The sequence below is a fragment of the Ostrinia nubilalis genome, chromosome 3 (assembly GCF_963855985.1).
Source record: "Ostrinia nubilalis chromosome 3, ilOstNubi1.1, whole genome shotgun sequence".
NCBI lineage: Eukaryota > Metazoa > Arthropoda > Insecta > Lepidoptera > Crambidae > Ostrinia > Ostrinia nubilalis.
The window spans coordinates 17,147,009-17,167,890 of record NC_087090.1 but is presented as its reverse complement, the minus strand read 5'-3'; the positions used below and the strand labels follow the sequence as shown (position 1 = coordinate 17,167,890).

Sequence of the window (20,882 nt, the reverse complement as noted above, 5' to 3'; positions counted from 1 at the left end):
CATTCTCGACCAGTTTACCTTTGGGTTGAGCAGAAAAGAAATTTGTTTGGCGGTACTTCTAGTGCAGGAAAGAAAAACAAAAACAAATAATAATATGCTACATACATAAATAATATACCTTAGTCTACAGTGGCGCCATCATAGGGAGTGCGAATGCCATTGCATTAGTCTACTACCACCAGTAGGCGCTGCTGTCGCGGCCAGTATTGAATGACTGCAACCGCGCCATCTATCTGGTTCCCTAATCTTTTCTTTCTACGATTGGCGTGGTGGAGGAGACTTTATTTGGAGATGACCCTGTTAAAAAGTCAAATTATGTATCGTTATTTGGAGTTTTAATGCAAAAAAGTAATTTTAAACAATGGATAGACCATATTATCGTTAAAATTCCTTTGATTGCCTTCGTACGTGTATCCGAACACAAAATAGATCTTCGGTCGATGGCGTTCGAAGCGCAGGAGCGCGAGATTTGATTTCGACCAATCACGTGGACGCGTCTTTACCGCTGTCAAATCGTGAGAAACTTCATTCAAAACAAGAGGAAGAAAAAACATTTCAAAAGCTCGCCGATCATAGTAGTCTTTGTCGCCGATTTACTTCACATCCTGTCTTCTTTGGTTTTATAAACGTTTGAAAATAACTGGTCATCAACGGTGGTCTGGGACTATTAGTTAAAAAGTCGCTGCCGTTTTTAAAGTCACTTGAAATTCAACAGTCGCGCCTGATAAAGGACGTCTGCCGGAGATAAAGTTTGGTTTTGTTCAAAGTTCTTTGTTGTGGTGGAATACCGACTACCGATCAACCATGGAAGTTGAAACTAAATGTAAGTCGATTTTATTTTACTATTTCACTTGCCTTTTCGAATTCCTAATGGAATAGAAATTGCATTAATTTAACCGTGTTTATTCTGATAAAAATATGTAGCTTTTTTACACCTCTATTTTATTTTTATTTTTGGTGCAAAGCTGGAGAAGCATTTAACCTCGTAAGACCGAAGAGTAAATTTTGTCAACTTCTAAGTATCGCCGAATGTGCTTTCAGAAGAACGAATAATTTGAAGTCGTAAACGCCGAGCACTTCGAGTAAAAAAAATTCTATGTTAGAGATTTTCTTTTGCACCCATATTTTCAGGGACCCTATATAATAGTGCATAGAGCTTATTTTAGGTAAAAAATAATAAAAAAATGTTTTCTCTTAAAAGAACATTCGGTATTACAGACTTTAAAAAGAAAAAGTAAATAAATTGTATATTATACTTTAAAGTAAAACATAAATGTAACCTCCTTAATAAATTAATACTACATAAAGATACAATAATGATATTAATAAATGTAACTGAAAAGGCACAAGTATTTTAATTTTATTTAATGTTTCATAATTAGTACTTTTAAAAGTACTATCGGTTTTATAACATACAATAATGATAGGTTAGAAAGTATAAGAAGTAAAGTGAATATTCATGTTAATTATAATATTTATTAAACTAAAAATCAGAACGTTCTCATAGTAAATTTTCTCAATCATATCATAATTTTAAAAGTCTAATTCTCAATTCATCTCAATAGAAAAAATATACAAAAATAAAACTTTCACCATTAAGACCGAATGTTCCTTGCAAAGAACTATTATTTTCAAACGAAAAAAAATCATACAAAACTTCTTCGAATTGGTAAAAATATTTTTTTTGCTTGTTTAGCAGTATTTTAACTTTAATTACACTGGTTAGTTTTTCAATTAAACTACGTTTACGTGAAGAAAAAAAATTTATCGTAAATCACGTCCGCTCGGAAGAACCACCTTGTCAAAGAAAAATGATAATTTGACAGTGACATTTTGTTTTTTTTACATTAATAAGTTCGGATACCTGATTTTGAATACTTTGAGCCATAGACTATCACTCGTTTTTTTCGATAGGCGCGAATTTTTGAACTTAAAATTATCGCTAAAGTTTTAGTTCCTCTGAAGGCACATCCGGCGATACTTACAATTCACCTCCGAAAATGTCTCGGCGTTATCAACTACAAAGTTTCAGTTCCTTCTGAGGCACATCCGGGCTTACGAGGTTAAATTAGTATGTATTTCAAATATGTAGGCTTAGTTTTATTAATCTAAGTATGTAGGTATATTTAGCAGCTAAGAGAAATTGGATGCTGGGTACACAGTACCCACTGTACCCGCGCATTTAAATAAAATAAATATTTTTATTATTCAGAGATTAAAGTCAAGGTATTGTAAAAAATATTTATTTTTAACTTTTTGATACTAAACCAAATACTAAAAGATAAATATAAATTAGCATTGAAAAGCATAAACCCTTTTTTGAATTTACAACGGGTACCTACACCTACAAAAATAAAATTAAATTGTACAATCAACAGTAGATAACTTCCAATAAACCACTGTCTTCTCTTCTTACCACAACATTGTTAAAATACTGATTTCCTATTAGTTTTTCAAAGAGATGTCATTTAAGCAATTCTATTTTTATGTGTTTATTTTAAAAGTAATGAAGTTATGGAACTTTAATCATTCTTGCTTGCTATTTTTCTATTTCCTGCAAGATTAAGATGTACCATTATCACCCAAATATAAATAAAAATACATTAAAATATTTGCTACTTACACCATTTTTATGTGAATATTTTTGATTACTGTGAGATTTTAGTTTTAATAAGAATACTTTTGGACTGACTGAACTAAGCAAATTAAATTAAAAATCGATTTTATTAGATTTATAATTTATTTAATCAATTTACATAGGTACAACTTATTTAAAATTTATTTTAATTATAAAACAAATAGTTAGATTTTATTCTTCCTCAGGGATGCTTTTTAAATTATGAAGTAGGTAATGTAGGTCCTTACAATAGAGAATAAATTGTTATCTTTCTCGAACACTATAATCCGGGCCTTTTTATGGGGAGTGATTAGGCACTTACAGGGCAGATATGTACCTACCATACTAGACTGTATCTCACTTAACACCAGGTGTGATTGTGGTCAAATACCTGCCTTGGCATAGAATGATTTATTATTTTACTAAACAGTTTGTTTTTTCAAGTACAAAATAAATATAGTTTGGAATTGCAATGAATACCTTTTTAGATCCTTACCTGAAAGTACTAAACCACCTGATTTCTTTACTTTTACTAAGTTTGCATTTACTCTCATACCTACCCTACATTTCATGTAAATAAAAACCGCATTGTCAAAACCTAAATAACAAGAGATCATAAATAAAATGTCAACTGAAACCAGTTCCTACAGTCTTGCATTACACACCCACGCGCGTCGTTTTTTGTCCGCGCAAGACCGTTAAACGAGTACCAATTTACCAGTTGTGTCCAATAAGAAAAATGAGTTTTTGCGAAGTAGATAGTGTCATCTTCGAAGTTCGAACGACCGTTGGGAAGCAAGGACGCCTGCAGCCGTTGAGCTGACTCATCACGTCACCGCGTAAGCCCGCGCTCATCTTCCGCGCCTGCCGTTGTTCTATATTTGAACTAGGGGTACCTATCACCTTTTATGGTTGCTTTAAGGATCTTTGTTTGGATAGGCAAGATATTCGCATCCTGTCTCTTCTACAAAGTTGTTTGCTTCGTGCTTGTAGGAATGTCAGTCATAGAGTAGCGGACGCCCGTAACTTTGTTTGCGCGAAGTTATTTATAAATTCTAGTGTAAGTTACTAAACTAGCTTAGTTATTCTGAGTGAAGTTAATTAGTTTGGCATAGAAGGGTATCTAGTCTACCTAATCCATCATCAATCGATCTAAACTTTACAATTTTTACGTTCGAAAACTCACCTTACTTCGACCCTCTTCGAGACTGAACCCGACTGCTCAAAATGATACTTACCTCCTTTAAAATCCATAAAAACGTCTATAGATTCTATAAGAAATTAGATTAGCTTTTGTAGAAAACCAACTTCAGTAGGTATTGTTTATAACTAATTGACCGTAAAATGGCACAAAAGCTCAAGTTTTGATGATCTCATTTCTGTCTCCGTTCGTTAAATAAATGCAAATAAACGACCGGTTCATTGAGGACGAACCAATGGCTCGAACTAATAAAGCCTCTTCAAATTTAACGCCCAATTTAAAGCGTTATTAAATTGACACTAAGAGGTCTCACCTCGGGGAGCTTCTGATTAAAGTGAGAGTGGGCAGAGCACCCCTCTCGCCTAAAACCAATACAATTCAGCGGGGCGATGTAATTTTTCCAACCAGCCCGCCTAATGGCCCGTTACGGCGCAACTTTATACATTTATTTGTTAAAGTACGACGCTCTCGATCGACTCCACCATTATTCGAGGGTGTTCCACCGTTCAACGCATTATCAACACAATGAAAGGAATCCTCGCTTACTATGCTCGCGGGTAAATATTGACCTTTGTCCATATTGCGGCGTAAACAAAGGCGGTTTACCAGAAAATTAGGACGATACCTACAGCGTACACTCACTGAGCGCATTTTCTTGATTAAAAGACGTTTCTGTACGTGTCAAACTTCGCTGCGTTCCCATGCTTGATTAAAAGGGGGAACCAGGTCATCAGGTTAGAGGGTTTAATAAAATCTCGTCTTATTTGTCGGTAGGCAGATGCAATGCAATTTGTCTTCGCAATCTTGCAAACTTTGTACAGATTGTAGAAGCTTTCACTTGCACTGAATCATTCTTTCTATGTCTAATTGAATAGGTTCAGTTTGGATGTGAAATTGCGGACAATCAAACCATACGCAGTCTGCTGTCCTCCTACATGGCTTTCTATACTGCAAAACTTACAAGTACAGCACGGTACATAACGCAATGAAAGCTCGTCTGGCCGGCTGTCGCCGCAAAAGGCAAGACGACGTGGGCGCAGGCGCCTACGCACAGGACTTACTCATTATCCTGAATGTAAAAGTATGTAGCTCGATGATTTATCACAATATTACCGTAATAGAAAGCTTGTTCTGAAATAAACATCGATGTAGGTCCAAAATCTTACAACCTAGAGTTTCTAAAAATTGCGATTCAGCCGTTCTCTAAATAAATCAATAACTGTTCAAACAATTCATTCTCTTATAATCTCAAGCATGTAGCCAATTTTTTCAAATTTTGTTTTATTTACTAGATTGTCTTCTTCTGGTGTTTATCTTCAGAAATCACTGATAAATATTCTACGTTATTTCAAGTTGTAAGTATGTAATCGAGCTTTCTCATGAAGTTTCCAACACAAACATCGTCCATTTAATAGGATAGGACATCAAATGAGGATCAGTACTGTTGTAGAAAATTCAATAAAACTAGTATCTACGTTAATCTTTAAAACATAAGAAAGATATATCTTTTTGAATTATCCAAATCGGACCATTACTTACGAAGATATTAAGTAATAAACATAGACCGTTTTTGCCGCTAAAAGTCAACGTACGCAGGGCCGCGTGACGTCACTATATCCGAATCGAGCGCAGCCGGCGTACTATTGGGATGGAAAATATTTTTTTCCAGCTAAACTATCAGTTTTAGAAAAAAACTTTTAATAACATTTATTCATCAAAATAAAGTAACCTATCGACCAGTAATTTAAAAAAATAAAAATTGTGAAAAATAAGTATCGCTATGTCCAAAAACCACATTTTCATAGGATTCGATGCAATGCGGAGACGCGTTTGGGGTGAGTGTAACTTAATGATTGTTTGTATTGAACATAATAATACATAATATGATGCTAATAATACCCAGTTTCTGGCCTGGAGGGGGGGGGGGATAAGTCATACCCAGCTTATAGCCTGGGGGAGGGGGGGTCAAGTCATAACCAGTTTCTATGGGCTGGGGGGAGGGGCTAGCCTTACCCAGCTTCTGGCCTGGGGGGAGGGGGGAAGTCAAGTCATACCCAGTTTCTGGCCTGGGGGGGGGGGGGTATGTAATACTCAGTTTCTGGCCGGGGGGGGGGGGGGGGGTATGTAATACTCAGCTTCTGGCCGAGGGGGAGTCATACCCAGCTTCTAGGCTAAGATTAAATAGATTTCCAGGAGGGAGCAGCTGTCCGTTCCTGCAGCAGCTGACCAGCCCATGGGAACGGCGAATAGATAGGTAGGTACGTAGGTTTAACTCAGAAAAACTAAATAACAGGTAGGTATTGCGTGTACATCGAAATGATCTTCATTATGAAGATCATTTCGATGTACACGCATGATAGCAATGTCTTAGAGCCTAGGCAGAGTGTATCTGCCTCAGCTATACCTTATTGTTAGAAGTAAATAAATTAATACTTATACATTTTTATATTTTACTTGGAAGAAGATATGACTCTAACAACACTTATGAACACTTTATTTGAATAAATCGCCAAATATACCACCGCGGAGACCCCAATCGCGTCTCTGCGTTCCATTGAACCGTATGAGCGTATGGATTTTTTGCGTTATTTTTCACAATTTCTATTTTTAAAAATTACCTATCGATAGCTTACTTTATTCTGATGAATAAATGTCATTACAAGTTTTTCTCTAAAACTGATAGTTTGGCTAGAAAAAAATATTTTCTATCCACGCAGTACGCCGGCAGCGTTCGGATCGGATATAATGACGTCATCGTCCCCGCGCCGGGCGGTCAATGAACATTTTTAGTAATTTGGCCATAACTTCGTCAATTTTTGTCGTAGAACAAAAATTTTTGGACTGTGTATTATTAAGGATTTCTTAGCCCTATAAATCTGCATTCACAGCTAAAAATCGAAATGATCCTCATTGAGCAATAAAATACATTATTATTGCCCGTGGCTTAATTGCCCAGCGAACAACAGTCATCGCGAGATACGTTTATTAGTAAACGCGTAATCTGCCGAGACAATGCACCCAGGTCATCAAACTTAAGTGTATTAAGGCCACAGTAAAGTTGCATGTACAGTAGGCCTAGTATGACCAACAGTAATGTAAACTCATACTTCATTAACGGTGCATACATTGTGCAACACTCTTTATCTGGTGCATTGCCCATATCTTCCAATTCCCGGTAGCTTTGCTGATCAAAATTATGAAGAATCAAGGATCCCAAGTGGGAGATACCCACCCAGTCTGGATGAATTACATGGGCAAGGCACATTTTTATTGTTTGTGGAGTGGTTTGCAGTTGAATTCGTTGCATTCTATTGTTTATTCGTTAAAATGTGAGCCATCTGGGTCCACTCCTATTTTACTTGTTTGGAACGGTGTTCTGGTTGTTGTTTCGCTTAGGCGCAAATTGCATGCAACTGACGACACAGTCATGTTTTCTGTGTAAATCTCTCATCTCGTCTGTGCGCAATATCACACATGGATGGAACTTGGAAGTATTATTGGACTCAAAAAGTAAAGAAAGACTGCCCCTACGTTCTTACCTTTTTTTTAACCAGGCACTTATTTAATACAGTATTAACCGGGTGATAGATATTCAGGTTTCATAATTACTTTCGCTCGAGCCAGTGTGTAGCTGGATTTAATTCTAATAAATTCGTTTAGGATTAGTTTTTTTTTACGGATTAATTAACGTTTAATATTGCAGTATTCTATTCAATAAAATCAGTTTCGCTGATTTAATTATTGCATTCCTCCACACTCCAGTTTTTTCCTCAAACGGATCAAAATTGCATTCTACTTCTAGGTCAATAACTTGTTCGTTAGATAATGTTATTGCCATTTTGAGCGAAGTTCTACAGAAAAACTGATGAATGTTTAAAATCGGAACTACTTTCATTTTCTTAGGGCTATATTTCACCGGGACACCATGGCGGCGCAACCAGTCGCCGGCTACCAACAAAATGTATGCAGCTCTCTAGAGAGTTACTCACCTGGTGTCCGTTTGGTTGCGCAAAGCTGCATACATTTTGTTGGTAGCCGGCGACTGGTTGCGCCGCCATGGCGTCCCGGTGAAATATAGCCCTTTTTTTTTTTCGTCAGGAAAATACATTGATTTGTATACCCACCAGCCGCGGGGGCAGTTAGTGGGTTATGTGGGGTTCTCCCTGCCAGAAGGGCAGGGCCTACCCACTAAAAACCTGACGTTGCCCTCGGTAGCCATATGAGTCGGGAACGCGGGCCATCACTATCGGCGTTTTGCCTCAAGCATTCGTCCGCGTTCCCTGCTCGGCATTTCACTCGCTTAGTGCGCAGCCCCAAACCAAGGAAGGCGTTATTACGCCTTCAACCTCCTGCGAGCGGCACGTAGGACACGTGCTGCGCCGTCGCGGCCTCTTTAGACGCCACCAGACACCCCCGTATCTGATGGCCGAGGCCTATTAGGAAGGGGCAGATGGAGGTCATAGAGCCTCCTTCTGTGCCCATGACGTCGGCGGCGGGCAATGGGTGCGTCGGGTGATGCTTCCCGCTCCCTCTCCGCCGCTTCCTTCTGTGAAATGACTGCTTCACAGAAGGTGAGAACTCCACGCCACGCCTCCTCTCCGTTGGTCATATGGTGGACTAAGACCGGTAGAGAGAGGTCATTTCCTATGCATATATTGAGGGCCGCACGCTCATCCGCCCAAGCTGGGCATTCTTGGAGCGTGTGCTCAGCTGTATCCACTGTGTCAAGGTTGCAGTGATGGCAGCCTCGTACCTCTTCTCGGCCTATTCTGTGAAGGAAGGCCCCGAAACACCCGTGGCCTGTCAGTAGCTGGGTCATCCGGTAGGTTAGACGACCATGCCGACGTCGCAGCCCACTCCGCTAGGACAGGCAGAAGTGCCTGCACAGTGCGACGCCCGACTTGACTAACGGCCAAGCGTCCTCTCCAGCATTCTAGGGCCATCTCCTCCAGCTCTTCTTTTTTAGCCTCAACCTCACGGGGCGCAGGCCTTTGCCCTTCAGATTTTTGGTCTCCCCGCCACTGGTATACCGCGGCGAGGACCTTGGCGTTCAGGTCCCAAGGCATGCTCCCAGCCAATGAGAGGGCTGCGTCTGCAGATATTGTGCGGTACCCGCGGACCACGTGAAATATAGCCCTTAGTCTAACTGGTCTAACTCGGAAAACTCATTCTCGTCTTATTCTGTCACTGTTTGACAAAAAACCTGAACAACTGGTACTAATTTGTGTTTTGCATCGGTTGCTTCATTCGTATCTACACGAAACGTTAATTGGCCAATTGATAAACGAATAATTAAACTCCTTTCCGCTTGATTAATAACAAAAACGCCATATGCATTTCCAGAACAGCAGCAATTTCTCTTAATATAATTTAAAAACTATTAACATTTTGCCGTGTTGATTGTGGGAACTCGTATTCTTATTTATTATTTACTTATGTATTCATTCAGTATAATATTTCCGACAATAAGCTAAATATTTTAAGTTTAACGTAATTTAACGCCTTTGATCATGTAAGATTAATATCGTATATTCATACTTTACTTGAATAGGTAATATTATATTCGAATGAGGTACCTTATTTATTCCAAAGTGGTGATGAGGAGCTGAGGAGGCTTTGTGGAAGACGTGTTCATAATCCTAGTAGTCTTGTCTGTCTTAATACCTTTTGACATGAGTAATTTATAATAAGCCTCGTGGAACTAACTCGCATAAGTAATTAGCAAGCTCTCACTTAAAGGTCCCATAACAATGCGTCTGTGTTTCATCACTAGACAGATAACTTGCCTTCTACCGTGAACCATGATCCATTAATTCCTTTACGGTCTGTATAAATCCGGAACGGTGGAGTTTTACTAGTTTTTTTATTGCGCCTCTGCGAAGCCCTGTCTGGCATTATGGGTTATTAAACTACCTTTACGCCGAAATAGTTTCAATAAGATTTTCTAATCAAGACAAGAGTAATATTCCATTGTGCATTGTGAAGGAAGCAGCACTTTTAGTCACGCAGTCTGTAATCATCGGCCACTGACGCCTTTTTTGCTATCTGGATGAAGCAATCAATTTGACCGACGAATTTCAGTATTCTGTATATTTTCCAATATTTCTTATACTTATTTGTATTTTTTGTGTAGCGTACGATAAAAGAGTACAATAAATTATGTATTTGTTTATATTATTTGGTTCGTTTTTATTTTTACATAACTATTCATTGTCTAGTGGAAGAAAGTCTTCTTTTAATATGCTATTATGGAATACATTTGTACACATTACTCTTCTTGCTAATAGTGTGCGTTGTCGGTTTGCTGTCGTTTATTATCCCTTCATAATGAATCCCAACAGACAACTTTTCAGGATTTACTAAAGTGCTTGTTTGCGCATTCATTAATCATGCGCAGTCCTACGTTGTTAATCCACGGATAGGGGAAACTAAACCGAATGTCGTTGAAAATAATGGTGTTGAAATATTTAAATTCAGTATTGTATGACTGTAGCTTACCATAGTAGCGTTGTATTACTTATTCTACATACAATTTGTTGGAAAAAAAATAGACAAAAATGGCCCAGAAACGCTAAACATTCCGTATTCCGACTAAGCATTCCTGAAACGTTCGTAATCTAGATACAGATAAGGCTGAATCGAGCTAGAATAGTAGCAGCATCTCATCTGGCGACTCCGGCGTATCGATTGTGCTGTTTTGGATGGTGCCCAAAAGGCTAGCCCGGGGTGAATACTCGGCTCGCGTGTGCCGTATGATCGGCTGCACACCGACTGCAACGGTACTAATTCACGTGCTGAATCATCAGGTTCAGTGACATGGGGTATTCAAATGAACGGAATCTGCGGTGGATTTGAAATAGATCACGCTTTTATGAGCTTACTGCACTGCTTTTGCCCGTGACAGACTGCGTTGATTTTGGTCGCGTCCCGTGACAAAGAAATGCAAGAAGTCTATTTAGAAACACCTTTTATTTCATATTTAATAGTAATAGATAAGTCAGCCTACATATTTCACACTATGAGTTTTCCATATTTTACACACTCCCTTTAAGATTTTTCTAGCGAAAATGCCCTTTTCCAAAGTCAGACACTTCTCTTTTATCAAAATTATTAATTTATTTCTTTAGCAATATAATCAAGAAAACAGTGAGTAACTTTCTCATTTATTATAGACAGCCGGTATTCTGTAGCCAATTGTTTTACCTGCTATGTTCTCATTTGGCGCATTTTCTGAGGTTCGTGCACTAACGAAAGTAGGCTACCTATGACGTCAATGTTCTGTCAGGCGTGAAGTGCTCTGAAAAAATAACGATCATCTGTTGAAAAAATATATTTTACGTTGATTATAAAGATTTGGGTTTTTTCCACTTATACTGAACTTTATTCTAGGCCGAAAGAACAAAGGCGATAAGTGAATAATATTCAAGCAAACAACCCATGTTTATTCACACTGATTCGATTTGCTCCCAATTTCCAGACAAACAAGTTACGATACTATTGATACTTATGTCATTTGAGTCACGCGGAATGTCGATAATAAATATTCCTTTCTTTTCCTACATGTTTGTACAATATTGATATTATGATACCTACTTCTTATTTGCATTTTTTCGTATTGGTTCGCATTTTCAACCAAGACAAGACAAGAATACAAAATCCAAACAATTTTCTTCAACTTATTCGACGTAAAATTTTATTATAGGTAGGTACTTAGCTATGTTCAGTGTCTCTATCTTGATACATTTTTTATAGATTTCGAACGAAGCTATCACGAAATCGAATATTAGTTAGTATTGCAAATAAGTTATGATAATTATGCTATGAAAGTCGAAGAATATTTTTAGTCACCATGTCTCCCATAAAAAGGGATATAAAATACATATAATGAAAAATGTATTTTTGTGAATAAAATAACTCGTTGTAAGGGAATCTCCTTGGACTGCAAGGTTACTCGCGAACTCGGCAGATGTTCCCTACAGCGTAATATCTGCGGCGGATATTCGACCGAAGCTCTCGTACTGAAGCAATAATTTCGCCTTCCCGCTGTTCGTTCTCCTTTTGATTTTGTTTTAAATTCACGAGATAAATGGAAGCGAATTCTGACACGCTGCAGATGTCTCGGTTTAGGAAAAGTTGCATGCTTGATACTGTGACTCTTTCGGATCTCGCTGCTGTTCAATCTTGAAATGCAATGATATAAAGGACGAATTCCATTTCAAAATAGGTAAATTTTAATGGTCGTTGATAAACATGAGATTAAATGTTTGTATTCATTATGCCCAAGATTTAGCACTTATGAACGTCAAATAAGTAATCCCTAATCGGCTCTCCATGGTAGCCCATAAGAGGTGCTTCTAATGCCTAGTAAGCTTATCTTTTATGCCCCCTTTTAGCTGGCCCTAGTGCCCCTAGTAACTGGATAAGTATCACTTTAACAATCATTACAAACTGTCGTATCTGCTGTAAAAGCCAGAATAATGAAAAGCCACAAGTGTAATTTCCAAGGTGCCATTTGCGTTTGCGGTTAATTAAAGAAAATATAACGTTCCAAGAGAAATTACATTTTCACGTTTTCTAGTAAAGTCATAGCTAACGCGATGTCTGTGTCGATGCGACGATGTGGCTTTTAAAATCCATAAGTCTGGGTGATTTGCACCTCTTTACATCAAGCTGTCTCCAACATTTTAATATTAACCAAGAATTCGACACTGTTTTCGTGCATCTGCAAAATGGTCTCGAATGTAAGTTTTATCGCGTCGCCTGCATGCTCCCTGAAATGTTAATGGAAATGCTGATTTGGCGATACTCCGACGCGCTATAAATCACCCGTACAGCTGGCGCCAATGATATTATATAAAAACAAAAGCAGATATGTTATAAGCGCTCGCGCTGTGAATACTCAAATACGTCCCAATTGGGACGTCTTGTGTTTAGTCTTCGTGTGGCCTGCGTCGTGCGCAATCGCGTGCGTACCACACCGTAAGTTCCTGTGTTCTTACCAAAATAAATAAAAAATGCCATCGTGTGTGTTTCGAAAGTGTACCAATTATGACTCTAAAGTAAACAAAATACAAGGGATCTCTTACCACATGTGATTATGCAAAATTATTTAGTATTTATATTTTCAATTATTTATGCAAACAATCAAGACGCCATGCGCCATGTTTAAGTTAAGAAAGAGAAAGCTATCTTGTTTTGACGTTAGAGCGATAAGGATGCGTGCGCTGCGGACATAGATTAGTTAGTGCAGAATCGTTAAAACTATAGCTATCTCTTTCATTTGCGTGCTATTTCGTATCTTTTGTTTCACTTATCAGTTACATTTGTCAATGTGTGCAATTTGGAATAGCTCGGCACGGATTAAAATCGTAATTTCTATGAACGTAACATATCTATAGTTCTATAATATCATTGGCTGGCGCTCAAGCTGTTCACGGGAATTTCAGGGAAAACTCTGGAGTGGCTGTCTGGGTTGCTTTTTGTTGGGAGACAATATGCAGGTAACTACTTCTGACTTTGCAAAGAATCCTGTGAAGTAGTAACTCTGCAGGGTATAATTTGGTTAAGTGCGTTCAAAATAATGTAAAATATTAGACATCTACTTACATGGTGATCTGACTGTTTATGAGCTAATTTGTTATTTTTCAAATAGTAACTGTAGCCAGCCGCTAGTCGGTTGGGCAGACAGGCAATATTTCACTTGATAGTAGGTTTTTTGGGTCCAAATAATTAATCAGTCTTGATTGTTGTTTGAACAAACAGAAAAATATAATTGAACTGCCATCCTCCGCCCATTCAATTACACTATTATTTGTCACCATTCATCATCCAACGGTCTGTGATTAACACAATTTTCATTTCAATTGTGAACGGTACATCCATTCATTACCCGTCGTTTGACCGCGAATCTAGTAAGGCTTCAGGTGTCAAGTTTCGCTGGCTCGTCCAAGGTGCTTGCGGTATTAGGCCTCTAGCGTTCATGTTCTAGTATGTACCTAGTAATTAGAGGGATTTGTCTGCGTCTAAATTAGACGTTGGTGAAGCCTAAGACAGTTTAAGGCTTGTTAATGGACTAGTAATCCTAGTTCCGTACTTACAGTTAGAAACTAACGCCAAGAGCTACCTAATCACAATCACCAAAATATGTAAAACTATTCATAGTAGGAATTCAGTAATAAAACTTGGAATATTGGAGCAGAATTCCATGCACTTCCTTCATAATATTAGTATTTAGTAGACATAACAAAACTTTAGATTTATTCAATTATTGAATATAATGCCCATATTGTTTGTAAGTAATGTTTGTTTTCTTCTAAGTAACAATATTGCCGAACCAGATGACTCATACGGTTGGGTATTGGGACTTGAACAGAATTACTTGCAATACAGTGTGAGTCACGTTAAAGTGTACATATGAAAATAGATGAAACTAGACCTATTTTTATCGACAAAAAAGAGGTCAAAAAATTTTTGAGATTTTTTTTAAATTTTTTATCGTATTTTTTTTCTTCCAATTACTTATTGTAAAGAAAACGTAATAACTTTTAAACTCAGCGGTATATCCTGATAAAATAAAAACAGTAATAATGCTAAATAACAGGCGATACTAAAAAAATACATAAAATACACAAAAAAGGCCAATAAATAAAAAAAATGATACTTTTTGAAAAAAATCTGCTTTTAAATTCGTGTTTTTTTGGTTATTTGATAAATTTCTCCAAAAAATGCCCCTATAACCGGTGGTTTTTACTACTTTGTATTATTCTCTATCGTATTACCTTCGTAAAACTAAAAATCGCATTTCTCTATCCCTATCACAACATTTGCAATGATCGTTTGAACTAAGCCTCTCCGGGCGCACTATTCAACGCTTCGTTAACAACGAAACTGAAAATGGCTCTAGATTTGTAATTTAGATAAAGACAAGTTAAATCCCAACTAATATTATAAATGCGAAAGTAACTCTGTCTGTCTGTCTGTCTGTCTGTCTGTCTGTCTGTCTGTCTGTCTGTCTGTTACGCTTTCCCGCTTAAACCTCGCAACCGATTTTGATGAAATTTGGCATAGAGATAGTTTGAGTCCCGGGAAAGAACATAGGATAGTTTTTATCCCGGTTTTTGAAACAGGGACGCGCGCGATAAAGTTTTTCTGTGACAGACAAAATTCCACGCGGGCGAAGCCGCGGGCGGAAAGCTAGTTTCAAATAAAAACAAAAGATTTCGAAGTATAATAAGCATTTTAGTTAAAATTAAAATTTTCTCTACCTGCAGCGGAGAATAATGTTGTGGCAGGCATTTGTTCAAACGCTCATAGCAAATGTTGTGATAGGGATAGAGACATGCGATTTTTGGTTTTACGAAAGTTATACGATAGAGAATAATACAAAGTAATAAAAACCACCGGTTATAGGGGCATTTTTTGGAGAAATTTATTAAATAACCAAAAAAACACGAATTTTTAAGCAGATTTTTTTCAAAAAGTATCATTTTTTATTATTTGTTGGCCTTTTTTGTGTATTTCATGTATTTTTTTAGTATCGCCTGTTATTTAGCATTATTACTGTTTTTATTTTATTAGGATATACCGCTTAGTTTAAATTTTATTACGTTTTCTTTACAATGAGTAATTGGAAGAAAAAAAATTCTATAAAAAAATAAAAAAAAATAAAAAAAAATTTTTGACCTCTTTTTTGTCGATAAAAATAGGTCTAGTTTCATCTATTTTCATATGTACACTTTAACGTGACTCACACTGTATAAGTTTGTAGACGTGTTTCAGCGCCCTGAGAGATATTATCATGCCCCGAGTTGAATCTAAGTAAAGTTGAGTCATGTGTGACGCTGCCTCGGGCTTTCCTGGCAAGGTCTTTCAGAATTTGGAACCAACAATTTGGAGAGCCGCCCAGTCTCATTGCAACGCACATATCCAGCTAAAATAGCTATCCGGATTCCTTATTCTGCTTTCTCGGAACAATTCTTTCTACTACAACAAGGCTCGTTGTATCTTTTCATGGCCAACCAGTAAATTAAGACCATCTTAGCTGTATTGTTCTTCCGCGTACATATGATTCATACGTATATGATTGAACATCTTTAAAGTCGATCACATCACAACGGATATTTGAACATAGCAACTTTGTATCTATTGCCATGCCATTCCTAAACCATGGAATATGTTTCCAACGCAATATTTCAATCAAAGAACAAAGCGGTCGGAAATAGGCACACCAAATAGAAGCCACTGTTATAAATTACAAAGTTTTTAACGATTCATAATCAAACAATAGCTATTATGTTTTAAAAATTCATTGTTGTACAAATATTGATTTGCACGAAACCTTAACGCGTTTTCATGCAACTCGCACCTTGAAAAGTACGAACAAGTAGGAAGTTAACAACCCCGATGTTCGCGTTTCTTTTTATTTGCTCTTTGTGATGTTCACATGGATATACGCATGTGGTAAAAAAGACATCGCTGCCGACGTTGGCGTCTGGCCTTGATCGATCGGGGTGTGCGTGTGGCATTCGTTTTATAGACCTCGACGGTAGCGCTTGTGGCACGGTGTACTCTGTTATGTCCATGTAGCCCAGTGCCAGGCCAGAAATGTAGCTAATATGATTTGTATTTGTGTTCTGTTACGCATACATGCCCCTCTTTAATTACGTTGCTTAAGATACGGTTTGAATTTTAATTCAGAAAAGATAATAATGTATGACTTATCATGTTGTCTGGAAGCTTCATCGAAACTTCACATTGCCTTCTTAAAGGCACATATTGGTATTTCTTTTCTTGGCAGTAAATACTTGTTTTCGTCAGCCGAAATTGCGGTCAACTTCTTAAAAAGGCAAGACATACAAATCTTTTTCGGGGGAGTCCCGAATCCATCATAATAAATCAAACCCGTACTGCGAGGGTTGTATAAAGATGTTACAGCAAACCGAGGTCATTATAATACCGCCCTCGCGACCCCACTCGATATCAAATGCGATATCAATTGATGGGCCCGCCTACGAGTGCTGGTTCAACCGACACTTGATTTTATGGGTTTTGCGCATAATGTAGTATGGTCCTTCGAACCCGATTTTGGTTATTGCACAAAAATTGCTATTTTCTGGATTATAATTTATAAAACCTACACTGCAATTTTACAATGCTGCATACACTGAGAGAACAGAGTACTATGACAAGCTTCTAAACTCTTCTTCTGCCTCGCCTTATCCCGTTACGCTGAACGCGGGTATAGAAACTTGTCCATTAATGTTTGTCCAAGGATACTTGTAGATTCCCTCGTCCTGCAGCAATCTGTTAAACGTACATATTACCAATATCCGCTGCAGATCCTAGTTCGAGCATAACGTTTAATAATCGCAGAAGTTTCTCTTGGCAAACTTCGCCAAGTTACTGAATCCGGACGGGTCGGGGGATCCATCCAGAGATTCCAGAGGTGCTTAGTACGTAATAGCCATATGGCGTCGCGTACAACGACGCAGCTCCAACATTCTATATAATTTGGAACTTGGACAAGTTTCTTACTATTTTTATTGGAGGTTTTGGAATGGTGGTGGAAAGTTTCGTTAATTTGATGGGAATTCATGCGTCATATTTTTGATTGTCCTCATAAATAAATAACTCTTTAATCTAGCTGTTAGTCTATACTATAATTCAACATTTATGTGTGAAACCGAAAAATAACAAATAAAAGACACAAAAGATTTGAATTAGATGATGGATTAGCAGTATCATTAGGAATTATGCGAAACACATCCCCCAGAATTGATATTTTTTCGTAGTCATTGCTTTTCTCGAAGCAGATCCACCTTGTGAATAATTTATGTCCCTAGTCAATATTAATGCCTTGACTTTTGAACTCTGATTACTCATCGCCGAACGTGACGCTCATAATTAAAATATAATCAAAACGTCTCCTGGTCATTAATTAACTGGGAGTGCCCTTTCGCTCTATTATCGTCAACTGGAGACTGAAGTCCCGGGTCCCGGTTTTTGATTCGATAAAAAACTTGGGTATACTTTTTCTGTTCAAACAAGTTTTAACTGACCAGTTCTGATAACTGTGGGGTTTTGGAAAAAAGTTTTTGTAATGTTGCCGTTGCAGCAAAATAAATCTCAGATTTCGTGTATTGTTGGTTGTGTTCCATTTAATTTCTTAGCGTTTTTCCTGTCCAAAATGAATGCTTCTGGAACTAAATATAAACTTGAAAAACATTACAAGTAAATTGACCTATACCTTAACCGTAACCTTTCAAGTACCTTATGCAGAGCAAAGTATACGGCGTGATGAGAAAAACGGTACACCCGTACGCATTGCAAATATTTATGACATTAGGGGAGAAGGCGGGTTGGGGTCGACTTGTTACGATATTATCGATCTCTTATCTGTTTTACTGATCAAATTAAATACCTTGATGACCTGATCATTTTGATAATGTTGATAATATTATCACGACCCTTCGTTGATGAATCTGATAAGTTCGATTTGCGTTCAATCACTCTTGTTTAATGTATCTGTTTATTGTGATTTTTCAGTTGTGTTTAAATCGATATGGATCTGGATATCTGCAGTATTACGTAGACGTATTGACGCGGTTTGTTTCTTATAAATAGATTCAATTGCATAACCTGTTCTAGAGAATGTTGATTCTAGATCAGAAGAAAAGATTCGCTTTGATTTCCCATTCCACTAAAAGGGATACGTAATCGCATGTGGCTAGATCGCGTAAGGCATATCAAGCTCGTGTTACCAGTTGTGATGTTTAAACAAAGCCTGAAACAAGGCAAAATCGATACGGCTGCCATCGCAGCGGACGCGCGCCGCTGCCACCAAATTATATTCTCGGCAAATCCGACCCCACGCACGTGACCCAACTTGTTGCCTCTCGAACCAGACAGGACGCACCATGAGTACTGGCTTGGATGGGACAGTCCTGTTTTCAATGTGTCCCATTATACTAAATCTGAGCAAATCGTGACCAAAGGTCTTGGTTATATTTTAAAAGGGAAAGTAGCTTCTCGTAGTCGGTAACAGCTATAATTTCCATCTATGGGTGAATATCCCAAACACGTTTTTTACGCGGCGGAGCTGAGAATCGATGGGAGAAATGTAACTAGAGCGATGATTTTTTTTCTGTATATAGTTTATACAGCGTTTTACACGATAGCAAAGTCTTCAGGACAATAGGTAGTTATTTTATGTACTAAAAAAATTTTCAAAGACCCAAAATCTAATAGCGGTGGCGCGTCCTAACTCTATTTCTACTCATAAATTGTGTTATTCCTTCTTTCTCGGGGATTCTAGTAATTTAAAAATAGTATAGCCATAAAATACATTAAATAAGACTTCCAAATAATATGAAAGAAATGTGATATTTCATATTTTAAGTGTTTTAAATAGCCTTTCAAAACTGTCCCACGAAAAAAAGCAATTACAGTGGCTCAATTTCGACACTCTCTTACTTCTCCAAAGAAGCTTTGAGAGACGTAGAGTTCTTCTTCCCTGCATCACTCAACTGTGTCCTCCTGATCGGGCTATAAAGACTTGCGACTTGTGGTATTGTTTTTCCAGCAGACCCGTAAATATTAGTATCAGCGGCACAGGAATACAAAATTTTTCAATTTCGCTGGCAAGTGTATGAGTGAAAGCTACTTACTTAGATGCTAAACGATTCTTTAACATGATTAAAGTTTGGTGTTTTGTTGTATCTGCATACAGAAATTATTGATCAGAATTATAGTTTTCTTTATAATTTGAATTTTGTAACAGTTTTTCAATTCCGGTGGCGCAATTTCGGTGGCTCCGGTGGCGAATCTATTGCCGGAATTGGTCTTATTGGCTCTGGAGCATCGTACCTAGGTCTACTAAGGTCTCAGTCATAACTACAATATCATCAGTGAATCGAAGTTGTGTGATGTACTCGCCGTATCTTGATACTGAGCTCGGTCTAGCTCAGAAGCTTGAAAACCTCTAAGTGGGAGGTAATGAAGACTTTAAGAGATTATGGTGTCTCCAACTCTGAACCCTCGCAGCAATCAGATAAGTTTCGAGTTCTGATCTTGGGGGAGGGCTGATATGATGAAGTTTTCATACAAATACTTCAGAAGTTGCATGTATCGACAGTCAATTTGACGCCATTAAAGAGACTGTAGCACAGCCCAGGTCTTGACCGAATCGAAGAAGGTACAAAAAGGCCAATAATAATGACTGATTATAGTCCTCATTCCTCCTTCTGCATAATTTGACGCAGCATTAAATATGTACGTAGTATTACAAACGTCTTTTCGAAAATGAGGTTGTCTGGGAGACTGGATGTTTCAGGAAAAAGCTGCCTCACCTGACTCTGGACCATCGCCAACGTCCATTCCATTCCAGTCTCTAGCACCACCACCATGTCTTATTTTTTGGTTTATCGACCAATAAACATGGTGGTATTTAAGAGAACTTTAGTACTAGCATTCCATCTGATTTCATAAGCTCAGTTGTGATTTCATTATCTCCTGGTACATACCTTGTTGTTTTTAATAGGGCATTCTAATCTCACACAAGCTAAAGTCTAGGATATCTTCGCTAAAGTGTCGGAATAATCTCGATCTTCAGCCTAATTACTAGTAGTGCTTCTTAATCTCTCCTAGCAGCTTAGGCATTTACCAAAATGGTTCTGCTATCCTCGTTATTCATGTTGGTATATTCAATTTGGTCCTCGCAAATACATACTTTCGATTTATTACAAAAAAATCGTCTCTATAATACACTTTGTATCAGCGTGAGGACTTGGATAGCTATTTATACATCGATACTAAGCAGAATCTTAAAAACAGATGAGAATAGTCCTGAAACAGCTAAAATTTCCCTAGTCTCGTAGGTTGCAATCTATTCTGCCACTCGAGATGAAAATTCGTGGGGCTTTGGAGCTGGATTGGCACTGGTCGTGGCTTAGGCTTCATCAGTCGACAGCTTTTGAGCATCTTTTATTCGGCATTCTTCTATTTCGGTGATGACTTCTTCTTCTTCCTCGGTCCCTCACTGATGAGGATCGCAACCGCAGATAGTGT

At 37.8% G+C, this 20,882-nt stretch overlaps 1 protein-coding gene across 1 annotated transcript in view; it reads left to right on the top strand.

The window, feature by feature from the left end:
- Nucleotides 1-591: 591 nt before the first annotated feature.
- The window catches only part of LOC135088078 (meiosis-specific nuclear structural protein 1), a 46,333-nt gene continuing 26,042 nt past the window's right edge, over nt 592-20,882 (top strand). Inside the window, exon 1 of the mRNA XM_063982963.1 lies at nt 592-823. Coding sequence (XP_063839033.1) covers nt 805-823 — 19 coding nt within the window. The 5' untranslated portion in view covers nt 592-804. The remainder of the gene's footprint in view (nt 824-20,882) is intronic.